This window comes from Lupinus angustifolius, unplaced genomic scaffold (genome assembly GCF_001865875.1).
Source record: "Lupinus angustifolius cultivar Tanjil unplaced genomic scaffold, LupAngTanjil_v1.0 Scaffold_9_146, whole genome shotgun sequence".
In the NCBI taxonomy this organism is placed as follows: Eukaryota; Viridiplantae; Streptophyta; class Magnoliopsida; order Fabales; family Fabaceae; genus Lupinus; species Lupinus angustifolius.
Genome location: NW_017718244.1, coordinates 11,591 through 24,864, shown reverse-complemented (window position 1 = coordinate 24,864; position 13,274 = coordinate 11,591). Strand labels below are relative to the sequence as shown.

At 33.2% G+C, this 13,274-nt stretch overlaps 2 protein-coding genes and 1 pseudogene across 2 annotated transcripts; 2 read left to right on the top strand and 1 right to left on the bottom strand.

Moving 5' to 3' along the window:
* Positions 1–205: 205 nt before the first annotated feature.
* Positions 206–817, bottom strand: LOC109337694. Its single transcript, XM_019574718.1, has 2 exons — positions 668–817; positions 206–337 (listed from the first exon to the last, which is right to left on the bottom strand). The coding sequence occupies exons 1-2, from the start codon at positions 815–817 to the stop codon at positions 206–208; spliced, it is 282 nt and encodes a 93-aa protein (XP_019430263.1).
* A 25-nt stretch (positions 818–842) lies between these two features.
* Positions 843–2,563, top strand: LOC109337692 (annotated as a pseudogene).
* Positions 2,564–4,293: 1,730 nt separating this feature from the next.
* Positions 4,294–8,656, top strand: LOC109337695 (protein disulfide-isomerase 5-2-like). The gene is made up of 5 exons (XM_019574719.1): positions 4,294–4,570; positions 6,501–6,604; positions 6,728–7,098; positions 7,183–7,484; positions 8,099–8,656. The coding sequence occupies exons 1-5, from the start codon at positions 4,334–4,336 to the stop codon at positions 8,417–8,419; spliced, it is 1,335 nt and encodes a 444-aa protein (XP_019430264.1). The 5' UTR covers positions 4,294–4,333; the 3' UTR covers positions 8,420–8,656.
* Positions 8,657–13,274: the final 4,618 nt, after the last annotated feature.

Genomic DNA, 13,274 nt, shown 5'->3' with positions numbered 1-13,274 from the left:
ATTTGTGGACTTAGTTGGCTTGAAAAAAAATCAGCACACAATTCAAATTCAAATTAATGGTGCAAAAAATGTAATTAACTTAATTATAAAAGCTATAAAATGATCCCAATGGAGTCAAAAACCCAAAAGAGATTAAAAGGATTAAATTTTTAGTATTATATATATTCTTTCGTATATCTGGTTTTCTTATTTGTTGTTTTTATTCTCAGTAGAATATTGAAGTAATTAGTCTTACCTTCTTCTTGATACTTTGATTATTTGCCATTTTTGAATCACCATGATGATTTTTTAGATATCCCTGTAGCTGCTGGTCGTTCATGGTCTCTATCATATTAACCTATAAAATAATAAAATTGTGAACGGTAAAAAATAACTATTTTTTGAGATCTACCCTAATTAAAGAGCTAAAAGTACCGATTAACTCTAATTAACAGTCCACAAATTAATTAAAATATATATCAATAAAACATTGGTCTAATAATATAAGATCCAACTAAATATCGGAACAAACTAAAAGGTCAATTAATTACTTATTCTAAGAATACACTATACCAAAGCTGAATTATCATAAATGTAGGTACACTTTACCTGTGGTGTTTGTGAGGTTATGGCAAGAAAAGCCTACAATGTAAAAGAAAATAGTTAAAAAGAAGATATATGTATATACCCATGTCTTAAACTCTTCTATTTCCTTTCTTAAGCCTTCTTCCTCTTTCTCTGCAAGTTGTTTCTTCTCTTGCCACTGCATTGGTACCATATTTTTCTCTCCTTCTGCTTTCTTCTTAAGCTTGTTCTTTATGCCTCCAACAGAAATCATTATTTTATTCTTTGTGGGGCACAAAATGATTATACCAGTTACATCATAAATAAATGATTCAACCAATTAGATAAATTCATAAGGGACAATGCCAGCATAAAAATCATTAAAAAATACTTATAAGGTCAATACTTATTTACTTAGGAAAGAAGATTGAATGTGAATATCATTGAATGGGCTTACTAGCCTAATCCCTCTAATAAAATAATGTTTATCTTATATCATAATATAAATTATTCTCACACTATTAAAAATGTGATATCTTTCTGTTTATTCTTTTATTATAAGAAACTAATATATGTGGAAGTGTATGATTGTCTGTCCCATCAAATTTATATCTAAGAAATCAAACATTTTACTTTGGACCTAATACAATACAAAGATCTAGTGAAGTCTTATCATACTAGTCTAACATATCCTTTTATTCATTTTCATCAATTTAATTACAATTTGTATGAAGTGAATTTTTTTTTACATTTTCAATTCAAATATTATTATTTTGTTTTAGCATTTTCTATTACTTTTACTATTTTAATATAATAAGGTATAATTAAATATATATTTTATTTATATAATAAATAGTTATTCTCAATTATTCAATAACCAAAATTAATGAGTATATAAAATTCAGGGACAAGTAAAATATTGTTTTTTTTTGGCTAAGAATTTTGACATGCCTCATTTAAGACTTATTCAAATAGTCAAATTAGTATTGATTAGAGAGTGGAACTTTTTTTGTTTTCAAGAATATTCTCTAGCCTGATTGGTGAATGATCAATATCTGAAATATGACCATCAATATTTTTGTTTCAACTTCTTAAAATATAATGTTAGGATTGTCATCAATACTTTTGTTAGAATAGAATACTAGCATTAAACTGAATATTGAAGAAAGGAGAAGGATTGAAAATTTTGAGAGAATTATATTCACATTTTAATCATGATATGAATCTAATAAAGTCTTACATCATTAGACTAACACGTTTATGGTGCTAGAACAACACTATCTTAGTCCTTTGTAAGTATAATTAGTGTTTGAACTAGAATTTAAAAAATAATAATAAAATAAAAAGACTTGCACTAACTTCTTAAACTTGATTCATCTATCTTTTCTAGGTTGCACTTATTTATTGGTCATCATCATCCCATTGCATGAATCAAAGGAACAACCTTGCTCACAAACTTCTTACTTTGTTACCTCGCCATTCATTTGGCAAGTGCCTTAATAACATTGGTGGTATAGGAACAAGGCTCTATCTGACTATCTCTATACCCAGAGTGTGCAAATAGAGCTGCAAAACATAACAAATGGTGGGGTCATTTACATTGTGTTGTCTCACTACAAGTTTGTCCTTGCAATTGAGAATATTGTGACAAATAGTTTTGTGTCAGAGAAGTTATTTTATGCATTGGATTCTGGCGCAGTTCCAATCTATTTTGGTGCTCCAAATGTCATGGATTTTGTCCCTCCACATTCAATAATAGAAGGCACAAAATTCAGGTCAATGGAAGATTTGGCCTCATATGTTGATGTTCTAGCAAATGACCCTATAGCCATGGAGAAGATGTGGTGAGTTGGGTGATTATAGAAAATCTAGAGCACTAATGTTCCAACTTGTTTCTTTTTTTTTCGGTGACATTTCCAACTTGTTTCTTTTTACTCCATATAAGATCTTTTATATTTTCGTTAACTTAAAAAGGTTCATAAATTATGTTGCCATTTTCCATTCATTTTCATTCTTATAAAACGAACTTTGAATTAAAAAGTAAATAAATTGGAACCAACTTAGATGTTTAAGCGTAATATCCCAAAATTAATTTATCATAAACATAAAAACATAAAGGTACACTCATAAAAACAGAAAATAAAAAACTCAAGACCCAATTATCAAAATAGAAATCTTCTTTAGGAATGACAAAAAACCTGAACAATGTAAGTAAAATTCATATCGATACAAGTTATAAATGGGTATACGTGAATTTTAGAAATAAGTTCTTAAACTACAAGCAAAATGTGCCATACAAAATGTCCAAGAAATAATTGGCATAGAAATTGTTTTTCAATTTTTAAAGCATATAATAGATACTGATTGTATCTATGGATACTCACTAAAATTGGCAAGAGGTAACCATGGGTAGGTAAAATTTCCTATGAATGTATAGCTATCACTTGAGAAATGAAGATTATTTATCTCAAGATTTGATATTCTATTTTGTATTAATTTTATCAAAAAATGACAATTAGTTAAGAAAAAATCATAAAAACAGAAAAAAGAAATTATTACTTATTGTAATGTGACTAGATTAGGACATAAAGACAAAAAAAAATTGAAACTTGTTGTTTTTACTTGTGCCCTCCTATGAAGCACAGATTCGTCAAACACCCTCACGTGTCGGTGTCCGATACGTATCCGACACGGATACGCTCAGGTTCGCAAAGGATACGTATCCATAGAGTATCCAAAAAATAAAAAAATAAAATAAAATAAATAAATATTAAGACACGTATCCGATTCGTTTTCAATAAAATATAGGATATATGGATTCGTTTTCAGTAAAATATAGGATATATAGATTCGTTTCCAATAAAACAATATAAAATAGATTTGTTTCCAATAAAACAGAATAAAATAAATTTGTTTATAATAAAACAGGATAATATAGATTCGTTTTCATTAAAATAGGATAAGATATATTTGTTATGAATGACAATGATTTTAGGACAATTCGTTTTCATTAAAATGGGATAAGATAGATTTGTTATGGAGGACATGATTTTAAATTTCCATTATATTTTTTACTTTGGATATTTTGATTTACACTTATAATTTTATCATATTTTATGTGTTTTTATTATTTTATATGCGTATCCCTGAACGTATCGTATCCTGTATTTTGGAAAAAATGCGTATCAATGTATCGGATACGTATCGTATCCGACACACGTATCAGTATTCGTGTTTCATAGGTGCCCTCTACCATCCTATCATTAGAGTTGGAAGGGACCTCTTTCACTGGTTACAATTAATATTATGTGATGAAATCATAATCATTATTATGGCACCATAATAATGATAAGTTGATAACAAAGGTTATTAGCTCGCAATAGTAATTATGGTATAATAATAAATTTTGGTAATAAGGATGGAATCTGTGACTGTATAAATCAGAACAATAAGATGTTATTTTAAAATAGGATTTTATATGTATAAGTGTCTTTAAAATGTTATCATATTTATATATTAATTACTGTTGACTTTTAAATAAAAATATTACAAATCAGTGGTGGATGATGTGCTGATAGTGTAAAAAATTTACATTGTCAATATATAAATTTTAAACTCTTTAAAATATATCCTAAATTATGTCAAGATAGAAAAATAATAAACTTTTTATATATTTTTATTGGTATGAAAAATAGTTTAGTGTGTTTTTTCTATAAATCATATCAGGTAACACATCATAACCGCACAACCAAACAATACAACGTATAGAAACCTACCTCGTACTCTGCTCATGCATTTGGATCCAAAAATGATGAGCCATAATAATGTGATTACATATTTTGCTGTTCTCACGATCCACGTTTTGTTTTTCATTACACCCATCTCTTGTGCTCATTCATTCTCTGTTGATGGCAAAGTATTGGAACTTCAAGAATCAAACTTTGACTCTGCTATTTCATCATTTGATCACATCTTGGTCGATTTTTACGCACCATGGTGTGGTCACTGTAAGCGTCTATCTCCAGAGGTACTTACTACTTACTCTTCTTTCATTCATTTCTTGAATTCCTGTCATGGGTGTCCCTTGGTTTTAGTGAACAACGTTGTATTATTTTGATTTGAATGTTGTTTTTGTTTGCTTTTGATTGGTTGCAACATGTAGGATTTGTGTTTGTATTTTTTGTTGTTATCGAATGCGCGATACGGGTAGGATAAGTAGTTTATTTTGTATGTGGTTCGTCACTTTTTTCATTATTTCAATGAGACTTTCTTAAAGATGAACCCAATGTGAATTCAGTTTGCGATACACATGGTTAATAAGAGAATTCGGTAACTCATTTTTTCAATGTGGTAGATGATACATGTCAAAATACTTTTCATTGATTCTAGTTTCTTTTAGTTGATGTTTTTATGCAAGTTAGGATTATATGGTCCTTAGCAAGCATATGCAGATAAAAAAACGTGTCTAAGTGATTCTTTGATACAAATATCAGTTTCACACTTGCTCATTTGTTTGCTTGGGTTTTTACATAAATAATAGAAGCTGCAAAAACTGAGATTCAACCTTTTTGAGAAGCTATATTTTTTCAGCATCTCAAAAAAATCACGTTGCACATTATTATAAAAGGGATATTTTAGTTACTTCATATATATGAATCTTAGTAGACAGGGATAGGGATGATAAAAGGGTCCAGCATTGCCTTTTCTCATGTTGCACATTATTATATGCTCTCTTATATGCATAGTCTGGATATTTATGAACATAAACCGTTGAACATTTAGTGATAATGCAGATAACCAACTTTGGAGTGTTTTTAAGTTAACTTGCATAAACTTCTTGAAACCACTGCTTTCGGTGCAAAAGCATGGTAAGCTAGAACTTTCCATTTTTCTTAGTTTCTGGCTTTAATTTAAAGAAAAGAAGTGTGAATTAGTATAGTGAGGGAACAAAACTCATCATTTGTAAATAGTATTGATTGTATAAGATAGACATAAGTTGTTTTTGTGGTGTTCCAAGTGTGAATTAGTATAGTGAAGAAAACTCACAGTGTGTAAAAGTGCATGAGTTAAAGAGCATATAAGAGAAATGACACAGATGTAATGTCTTAAGGTCTTAATTCAAGATGTCTTGCCTTACTTGTTGGAGACTCATTATTCTTCTCATGGCCCTGGAGCAATGTGACTCTCTGGTGGTTGCAGTCTCCCCGATTGCGGTCCTAAGTCCTAACAATGGTATCATCGTTGACAATTCAGCTGGGATATGGAAGATCTAATGGGAGTGACCGATAAATGTGTGGTACTCACAATTGAGTAGGAGATCTACATTTGATAGGATGTGGTGAGTCAAAGAGTTTATAAGTGTCAAGACCAATAAAACATTGCCTATTGAATCAAGATATGATATCTAAGACTGCTTATATGCTTCTTTCATTTAGTCCATGAATGAAGAGTTTAGCCCATGCATTGTGTAGAAGTAGATATGTTAAAGAGCATATAAGTGAAAGGACTCATTCACCTAATATCTTAAAGTCTTGCTACTTTCATGGCTCTTGAGCAATGTGACTCTCCAATACTCGTGACAGTATTTTATATAAGATTTCAAATTTGATGCATGCCAATGTATAGCAGTTTAAACAATCATAAATAAGAAAGTGTGGTGCTGGTATCATTTTAGTATTTAAGGTGATTATTAGAAAGATCAATATGGACTTTAACACTTAAAATACCCAGAAGTTTTAACAGTTTAGTAGAAAGGTGATACTGTATGGTTTAAAGACTGATATATAATTTTACACTGACATTATGTTTCAATTTTATAAAAGGTTACTTCAAACAAGAACAGAGTTTTAATACTGCAACTGCAAAGCCATCCATGTTTAGCTGTACTCGATTCCTAACTGTCATAGATCAATTTTTCATTTCATGTAAGGAGAAATGTCTGAATTGTTGCCTTGCAGTTAGATGCAGCTGCACCTATACTTGCAACCTTGAAGGATCCTATTATGATAGCAAAAGTAAATGCAGACAAGTTCAACCGTCTTGCGAAAAAATATGATGTTGAGTATGTTTCTGAGGCCTTGTATACTTCGAAAATATGTCTTCATACATGAAGGAGTTAAGAACATGAATGCTTTTATAACTTCAAATGAGTGACCTTATTGCAAACATTTATTCTGTTATGTAGTGGATATCCAACCATTATGCTGTTTAATCATGGAATCCCAATGGAATACCGCGGACCAAGGAAATCAGATTTGCTAGTTCGTTATCTAAGGAAATATGCTGCTTCTGATGTTACATTGCTTGATTCAGATTCTGCTGTCAGCAACTTTGTTGAAGAAGTTGGCACTTTTTTCCCCATATATATAGGTTTTGGGTTGAACAATTCCACCATCGAAAAGATAGCCGTAAAGTATAAGAAGAATGCATGGTTTTCTGTAGCAAAAGATTTTTCTGATGATGCCATGGTATCTTATGGTTTTGATAAGGTTCCTGCTCTGGTTTCCCTTAATCCAAGTTACAATGAGCGGAGCGCATTCTATGGCCCCTTCGAAGGTAACTTTTTCTCATAGTGTTTTTTAACTTTGATTGATCAGCACAGGAATCTATTTCTGAGTTATTTTATTGTTGAACAAGCAGAGAAATTCTTGGAAGATTTTGTAAAACAAAACCTTCTTCCTTTAGCCGTGCCCGTATCCCACGACACGCTTAAATTGATGAAAGCCGATGGGAGGAAAATGGTTTTAACAATTGTGGAAGATGAAAATGAAGAAAGATCAAAGGAACTGATCAAGTTATTGAAGGCTGCTGCATTCGAAAATCGCGACTTGATATTTGGTTATGTTAGCATTAAACACATGGAAGAGTTTGCAGAGAAGTTTGATATTGAGACTAAACTACCAAAAATGATCATTTGGGATAAGAATGATGAGTACCTTTCAGTAAGTCAATATTTTCATGAAAATAGTTATTTTAGTTTTATCACAATTCTAGCTCTCTAAATTATGTTTGGTTTAATGATCATTGGTCTCCATTTGTATTATGTGCATGCATAATCTCAAGTTCAATTTTTTAATCTTACTCTGGTACTCTACTCTTCTTATCAACTTGGATTTATATGTAAATATATGCATATGTTTGAGATGGAATCACAGAGAAAAACCTCTTTCTGTCATTCATGTCATGTAAACATGTATATTTGATTATATCATTATATTATTATATGCATAGGTTAAGCCAACATTCCTACAAACCCTCGTCAACAAGAACAGAGATCACATGTCCCGAACGATATCCCATTCTCTGCTACTTATGTGTTCTGATTGGTTCGGGACAGTGAATGAGACACCTTTGAGGGTTTCTTATTTATACTATGTTATGACTGTGCTCATTTACTTGCCATTATTGAAATGCACTTTGTCAAAGTTTCCCTATGAGTATGTATTATAATAACATGGATTTTTTTGATCAAGTTTTATTAACTCCAAATTGTTGCTTACATTTCATTTCAATTTTCACAATTCGATAAGCCACAAAACTTTATCATAATTTACAGGTTGTTGGTTCAGAAAGCATTGATGGGGAGGATCAGGCAACACTAATCACTAAATTTATAGAAGGATACAGAGATGGAAGAACCATAAAGAAAAGAATTAGTGGTCCTTCACTGATGAGAGCTATGAATAAAACATTTAACCTTAGAATGGTGTTAATCTTTGTTTTTGTGATGGCAGTAATGATACTTGTTCAATTGTTCTTCAGCAAAGGAAGTGGTGAATACCAAAGAGTACAAACTCAAAATCATGCTACTCATGCAAGTTCCTCTGTTAAAGAAGTTGAAAGCAAGGAATATAAATCTGCAGAAAAGGAGGACTAAACTAACACATTTTAAAGATTAGGCGTATTCTACATTATAGTTCTGGGTTTAGAATTATATACCTTATTATTATGAGTAAATTTTATGGAAAGTTTGTGTATTTCCATAATTTTGACTAGTGTTCAAAATTTTCATTCTGATTTTCACACTTTAAGTAGCAACTTCTTAGCATCCCTAGGGCTTACCTTATATTTTAAAAGTAACAATGATGATGAATATTTAGTTTATTGTATCCTTCAAGAATATAATTATTTATATTGATTATATCTAACACTCACCTCCGTTTTTTTATAAATGAGTTGTGCTTGTTGGAGTATTACCTCCATCCGAAATCCATAGATTAAACACGAAAGTCTTTATGATCATGACTTTGTTCTCGTAACCTAATGTTTATGCCCATACATAAACCCAAATAGAACAATCATGGTCCAGACCGAAGAAACCCCAAAATGAGTTCATGGTGAAGATGAAGAACATACTTTGTTGAGCCATTTCTAGTATCTCGAAGGTTTGAGGGTGAGATGATATTCCAGATGATAGAGCGCCGAATGGTTTTCCTTAGTTTCTCTAGAGGGGAATGAGAGAAATGCCTTAGCTTAAGTGTGTGTGTTATGGTGAGGGTGGTCCTTATTTGAGGAGAGTTCCTTATCTTATGTTGTGGATTAGTTGATTAGTGTTTTATCCCTTATGGATAACACTATCCTAATCCACCTTTACTCTTCGCAACCCTACACCTTAATAAAACATGTTGCTCTACAAATGGGGACCATAACCTATAAAAGTAACCCCGTAGTGGTTACTACTTTAGTTGCAATAATTCTGATTTAGTCCCTTCATCAAATCAGAAATTGCCCGAAGGTATCTACACTTATATTATTTCATGACACATATGCCCTTAACCACCAAATTAATTACTGAAGATCATTTTATATTTTGGTTAATTACATAATGGCCATAACACAATTATAGAATTATATTTGTGACCCATAAATTGTCAGAAATTCTAACAATCTCCCACTGGTCACACATATGATTCTTCGTACGTGTTATCCTTATTGCGCACTTAAATATTGTCATTATGACTTAGGCATCCCCAAATTATCCCGTCCATTAGTCCTGTCTCCATATCGAATCACAGTGAATTTCGCCATATCAATCATGACTAATTCATCAATGATCACCAACATTGACACAACTAAATGACATAGATACATCATGAAACGTGTAGCATGAAAATTACAAGAATATGATCTGTACAGGTCAATTTTCAACTGGTCCTACTTAACTTTAGTGAGATCCTTAACAATAACATAAAACCTTATTGTACAAAGTATAATGACAGAATATCAAACTAAATGATTAATCAACTGAAGTTTGAATACAAAGTATCCATACATAATACTGAAATTACATAGAACATAATAAAAGTGTGCACTTTCTAACTCCCACTAAACCAAAGAATCCTCACACTGTAAAACACCCATGTGAGCAGTATGCTCATGAAAGACCTTGGGTGTGATCGCCTTTGCAAGAGGATCCGCAATCATGGAGTTAGTGCCTAAGTGTTCTATTGAAAGTTGTCCACTTTGTACCTTCTCCTTAACAACTAGGAACTTAATGTCGATGTGTTTCGACTTTGCCGAACTCCTATTGTTGTTGGAGAACAACACGGCTGATTTATTGTCACAGTATAACTTTAGTGGTCTTTCAACCCTTTTCACAATCCGCAGCCCAGTGACAAAATTTCCCAGCCATGATGACTGAAGTGATGCCTCATAACATGCTATATACTCTGCTGCCATGGTGGATGAAGCTACAAGGTTTTGCTTGGCAGAACGCCAAGAAACCGCACCACCAGCTAACAGATAAAGCTAACAGAAAAACATAGCCTAAAGTAGATCGTCTACTATCTTGGCATCCCGTAAAATCAGAGTCAGAATACCCAATGATATCTAATTGGCCTGATCTCCTATATGTGAGCATATAGTCTTTTGTTCCCTCTAAGTACCTCATGACCCTTTTGGCTGCTTTCCAATGGTCTATTCCTGGATTACTCATATATCTGTCTAAAACCCCAACTGTGAACGCTATATCTGGACGCGTACATACTTAAGCATATATAAGACTCACATAGCTGATGCATAAGGGATCTTTTGCATTTCCTGAATTTCCAGATTTCCTTTAGGGCACTGATTGAGACTAAATTTGTCTCCCTTAGCAACTGGAGTATCCATTACCTTTACAGTCCCACATGCCATATTTTTTAAGTACCTTTTCTATAGCTCTTTTGTGATAATCCAAGAATACCCCGAGATCTGTCTCGGTGTATCTGGATTCCTAATACAAATGAAGCTTCACCAAGATCCTTCATTTCAAAATTACTGGATAGAAATGTCTTGGTTTCTAACAAGATACCCACATCATTAGTGGCAAGCAGTATGTCATCCACATACAAGAGCAAGAAAGTATATTTGCTCTCACTGAACTTGTGATACACACAATCTTCGACTGAATTCATCTCAAAACCAAAAGAGAGAATCACCTCATGAAATTTGTGGTACCATTGACGAGACGCCTGTTTTAGCCCATAGATGGATTTTGTCAATTTGCAAACCATATTCTTTCGGTCTCCCGTTACAAAGTGTTCTGGTTGCACCATATAAATCTTTTCATTAATGCTTCCATTTAGAAAAGTTGTTTTGACATCCATCTGATGAAGCTCCAAATCATAATGTGCTACAAGAGCCATGATTGTCCTAAGAGAGTCTTTCGATGAAACCGGAGAGAAAGTCTCTTTATAGTCAATCCCTTCCTTTTGAGTAAAACCATTAGCTACAAGACGTGCCTTATACATCTCCACATTATCATTAGAATCTCGCTTGGTCTTAAAAATCCATTTGCAACCAATGGGTTTCTTACCTTCTGGTAATGGGACAAGTTCCCAAACTTTATTGTCTTGCATGGATTTATACTCCTCTTTCATTGCTTCAATCCACTTTTCCGAATTGGAACATTGGATGGCTTCACGAACATTTGATGGATCATTATCCATTAAGCCATCACCTTCATGTTCTAGGAGAAAACAAATGTAATCATCCGGAATTGCATTTCTCCTTTCTCTAGTGGATCTACGCAAAGCTATAGGCTCTTGCACAGTTCTTGGGGTTTTGAGTATGTCCTTCATGAATTACTAACTCGCCTTGAGTAGGGAAGGTTTCATCAACTATGTCTTGAGGGGGTTCCAAATTTGCTTCATCAAAAGCAATCATATGAATCGCATCTTAAATAGATACATATTCTTCCTCTAAGACAAAGTTTCTAACCTTATCTTCCCCCTCAAACTCAACATCCTCAAAGAACGTGGCTGTACCCGTCTCAAATATGGATTTCATACTTGGATCATAAAATTTATAGCCCCTAGATTTTTCAGAGTAACCAATAAAGTAACTGCTTACTGTACGGGAGTCCAATTTCTTTTCATAAGGCCTATAAGGCCTTGCCTCAACTGGACATCCCCACACATGAAAATGCTTTTCTTTCGCCTAGTCCAAGGCTCATAAGGTGTTTTGGCAGTTGCCTTAGTTGGCACCATATTAAGAATATAAGTTGTTGTCTTAAGTGCCTCTCCCCGGAGTGACTCTAGTAAGGTAGAGTGACAAATCATACTTCTTACCATGTCCTTAAGAGGTCCTTAAGAGTCCGGTTTCGTCTTTCAGACACACCATTCATGCTAGGCGATCCTGGCATGGTGTACTGTGGGACTATACCACATTCCTCTAGGTATTTGGCAAAAGGCCCTGGACGTTGTTCACCTGAACCGTCATATCTACCGTAGTATTCACCACCACGGTCAGATCTGACGCACTTAATCCTTTTGCCGAGTTGATTTTCAACCTCAGCCTTAAAAGTTTTGAAGACGTCCACCGATTGGTTTCTCATAATTTCGTGAAAAATGTATGCATAACGAGAATAATTGTCTATGAATGATATGAAGTATCATTTAGCATTCTAGGAAGTCGTAGGGAATGGCCCACAGATATCTGTATGTATCAATTCTAAGACGTCTGAAGCTCTATATGCACCATATTTCGATTGTTTGGTTTGTTTTCCTTTTATGCATTTAACACAAACATTAAGGTTTGTGAAGTCAATGGAATCCAAAATCCCATCTGACACAAGACGCTCAATTCTCTTTTGAGAAATGTGACCTAGGCGCTTGTGCCATAATGCACCTGAATTATTATTATCAATTTTACGCTTAGTACCACCTGATCCCACATTCAGGGTTTCGCTATAATCAGCTATGAAGGTTGTCATTCAACATAAGTGAACCAGTTCCAATAACATTTGAATTTAAAGACAATTGAACCGAATTGTTTCCAAATGAACAACAATAACCAAATTTGTCCAAATATGAAACAGAAATCAAATTCCGTCTAAAAGACGGTACAACAAAAGTGTCTTTCAAATCCAAATAGAAACCAGTACATAATAACAACCTAAAATGCCCTATAGCTTCCACTTCTACCGATTTCCCATCGCCAATATAGATGTATCTTTCAACATGATTAGGCTTTCAGTAGCTCAAGCAACCCTGCATTGAAACACAGATTTTAGAAGTTGAACCGGAGTCTAACCACCAGGCGTTTCCAGGTACTGAAGTTAAATTCACCTCAGAACAAACCAAAGCAATAAATGTACTTTTCTTAGCACGCCAGGCGTGATACTTTACACATTTCTTCTTTTGATGTCCAGTTGCTTTGCAAAAGAAACAGACATCATCCTGCTTCTGTTTCTTTTGCACTGAACCCTTAGCAGCTTCATTCTTGGGCTCTGAAGTGATTTTCCTTTTGCC

Excerpts from the sequence above, each read along its gene's own strand:
- LOC109337694 (XM_019574718.1), bottom strand. The coding sequence starts at position 817 with ATGATTTCTGTTGGAGGCATAAAGAACAAGCTTAAGAAGAAAGCAGAA. Across the intron at positions 338-667 it reads TAGAAGAGTTTAAGACATGG|GTTAATATGATAGAGACCAT; the intron begins GTATATACATAT and ends ATTATTTTATAG.
- LOC109337695 (XM_019574719.1), top strand. The coding sequence starts at position 4,334 with ATGCATTTGGATCCAAAAATGATGAGCCATAATAATGTGATTACATAT. Across the intron at positions 4,571-6,500 it reads GTAAGCGTCTATCTCCAGAG|TTAGATGCAGCTGCACCTAT; the intron begins GTACTTACTACT and ends GTTGCCTTGCAG. Across the intron at positions 6,605-6,727 it reads GCGAAAAAATATGATGTTGA|TGGATATCCAACCATTATGC; the intron begins GTATGTTTCTGA and ends TCTGTTATGTAG.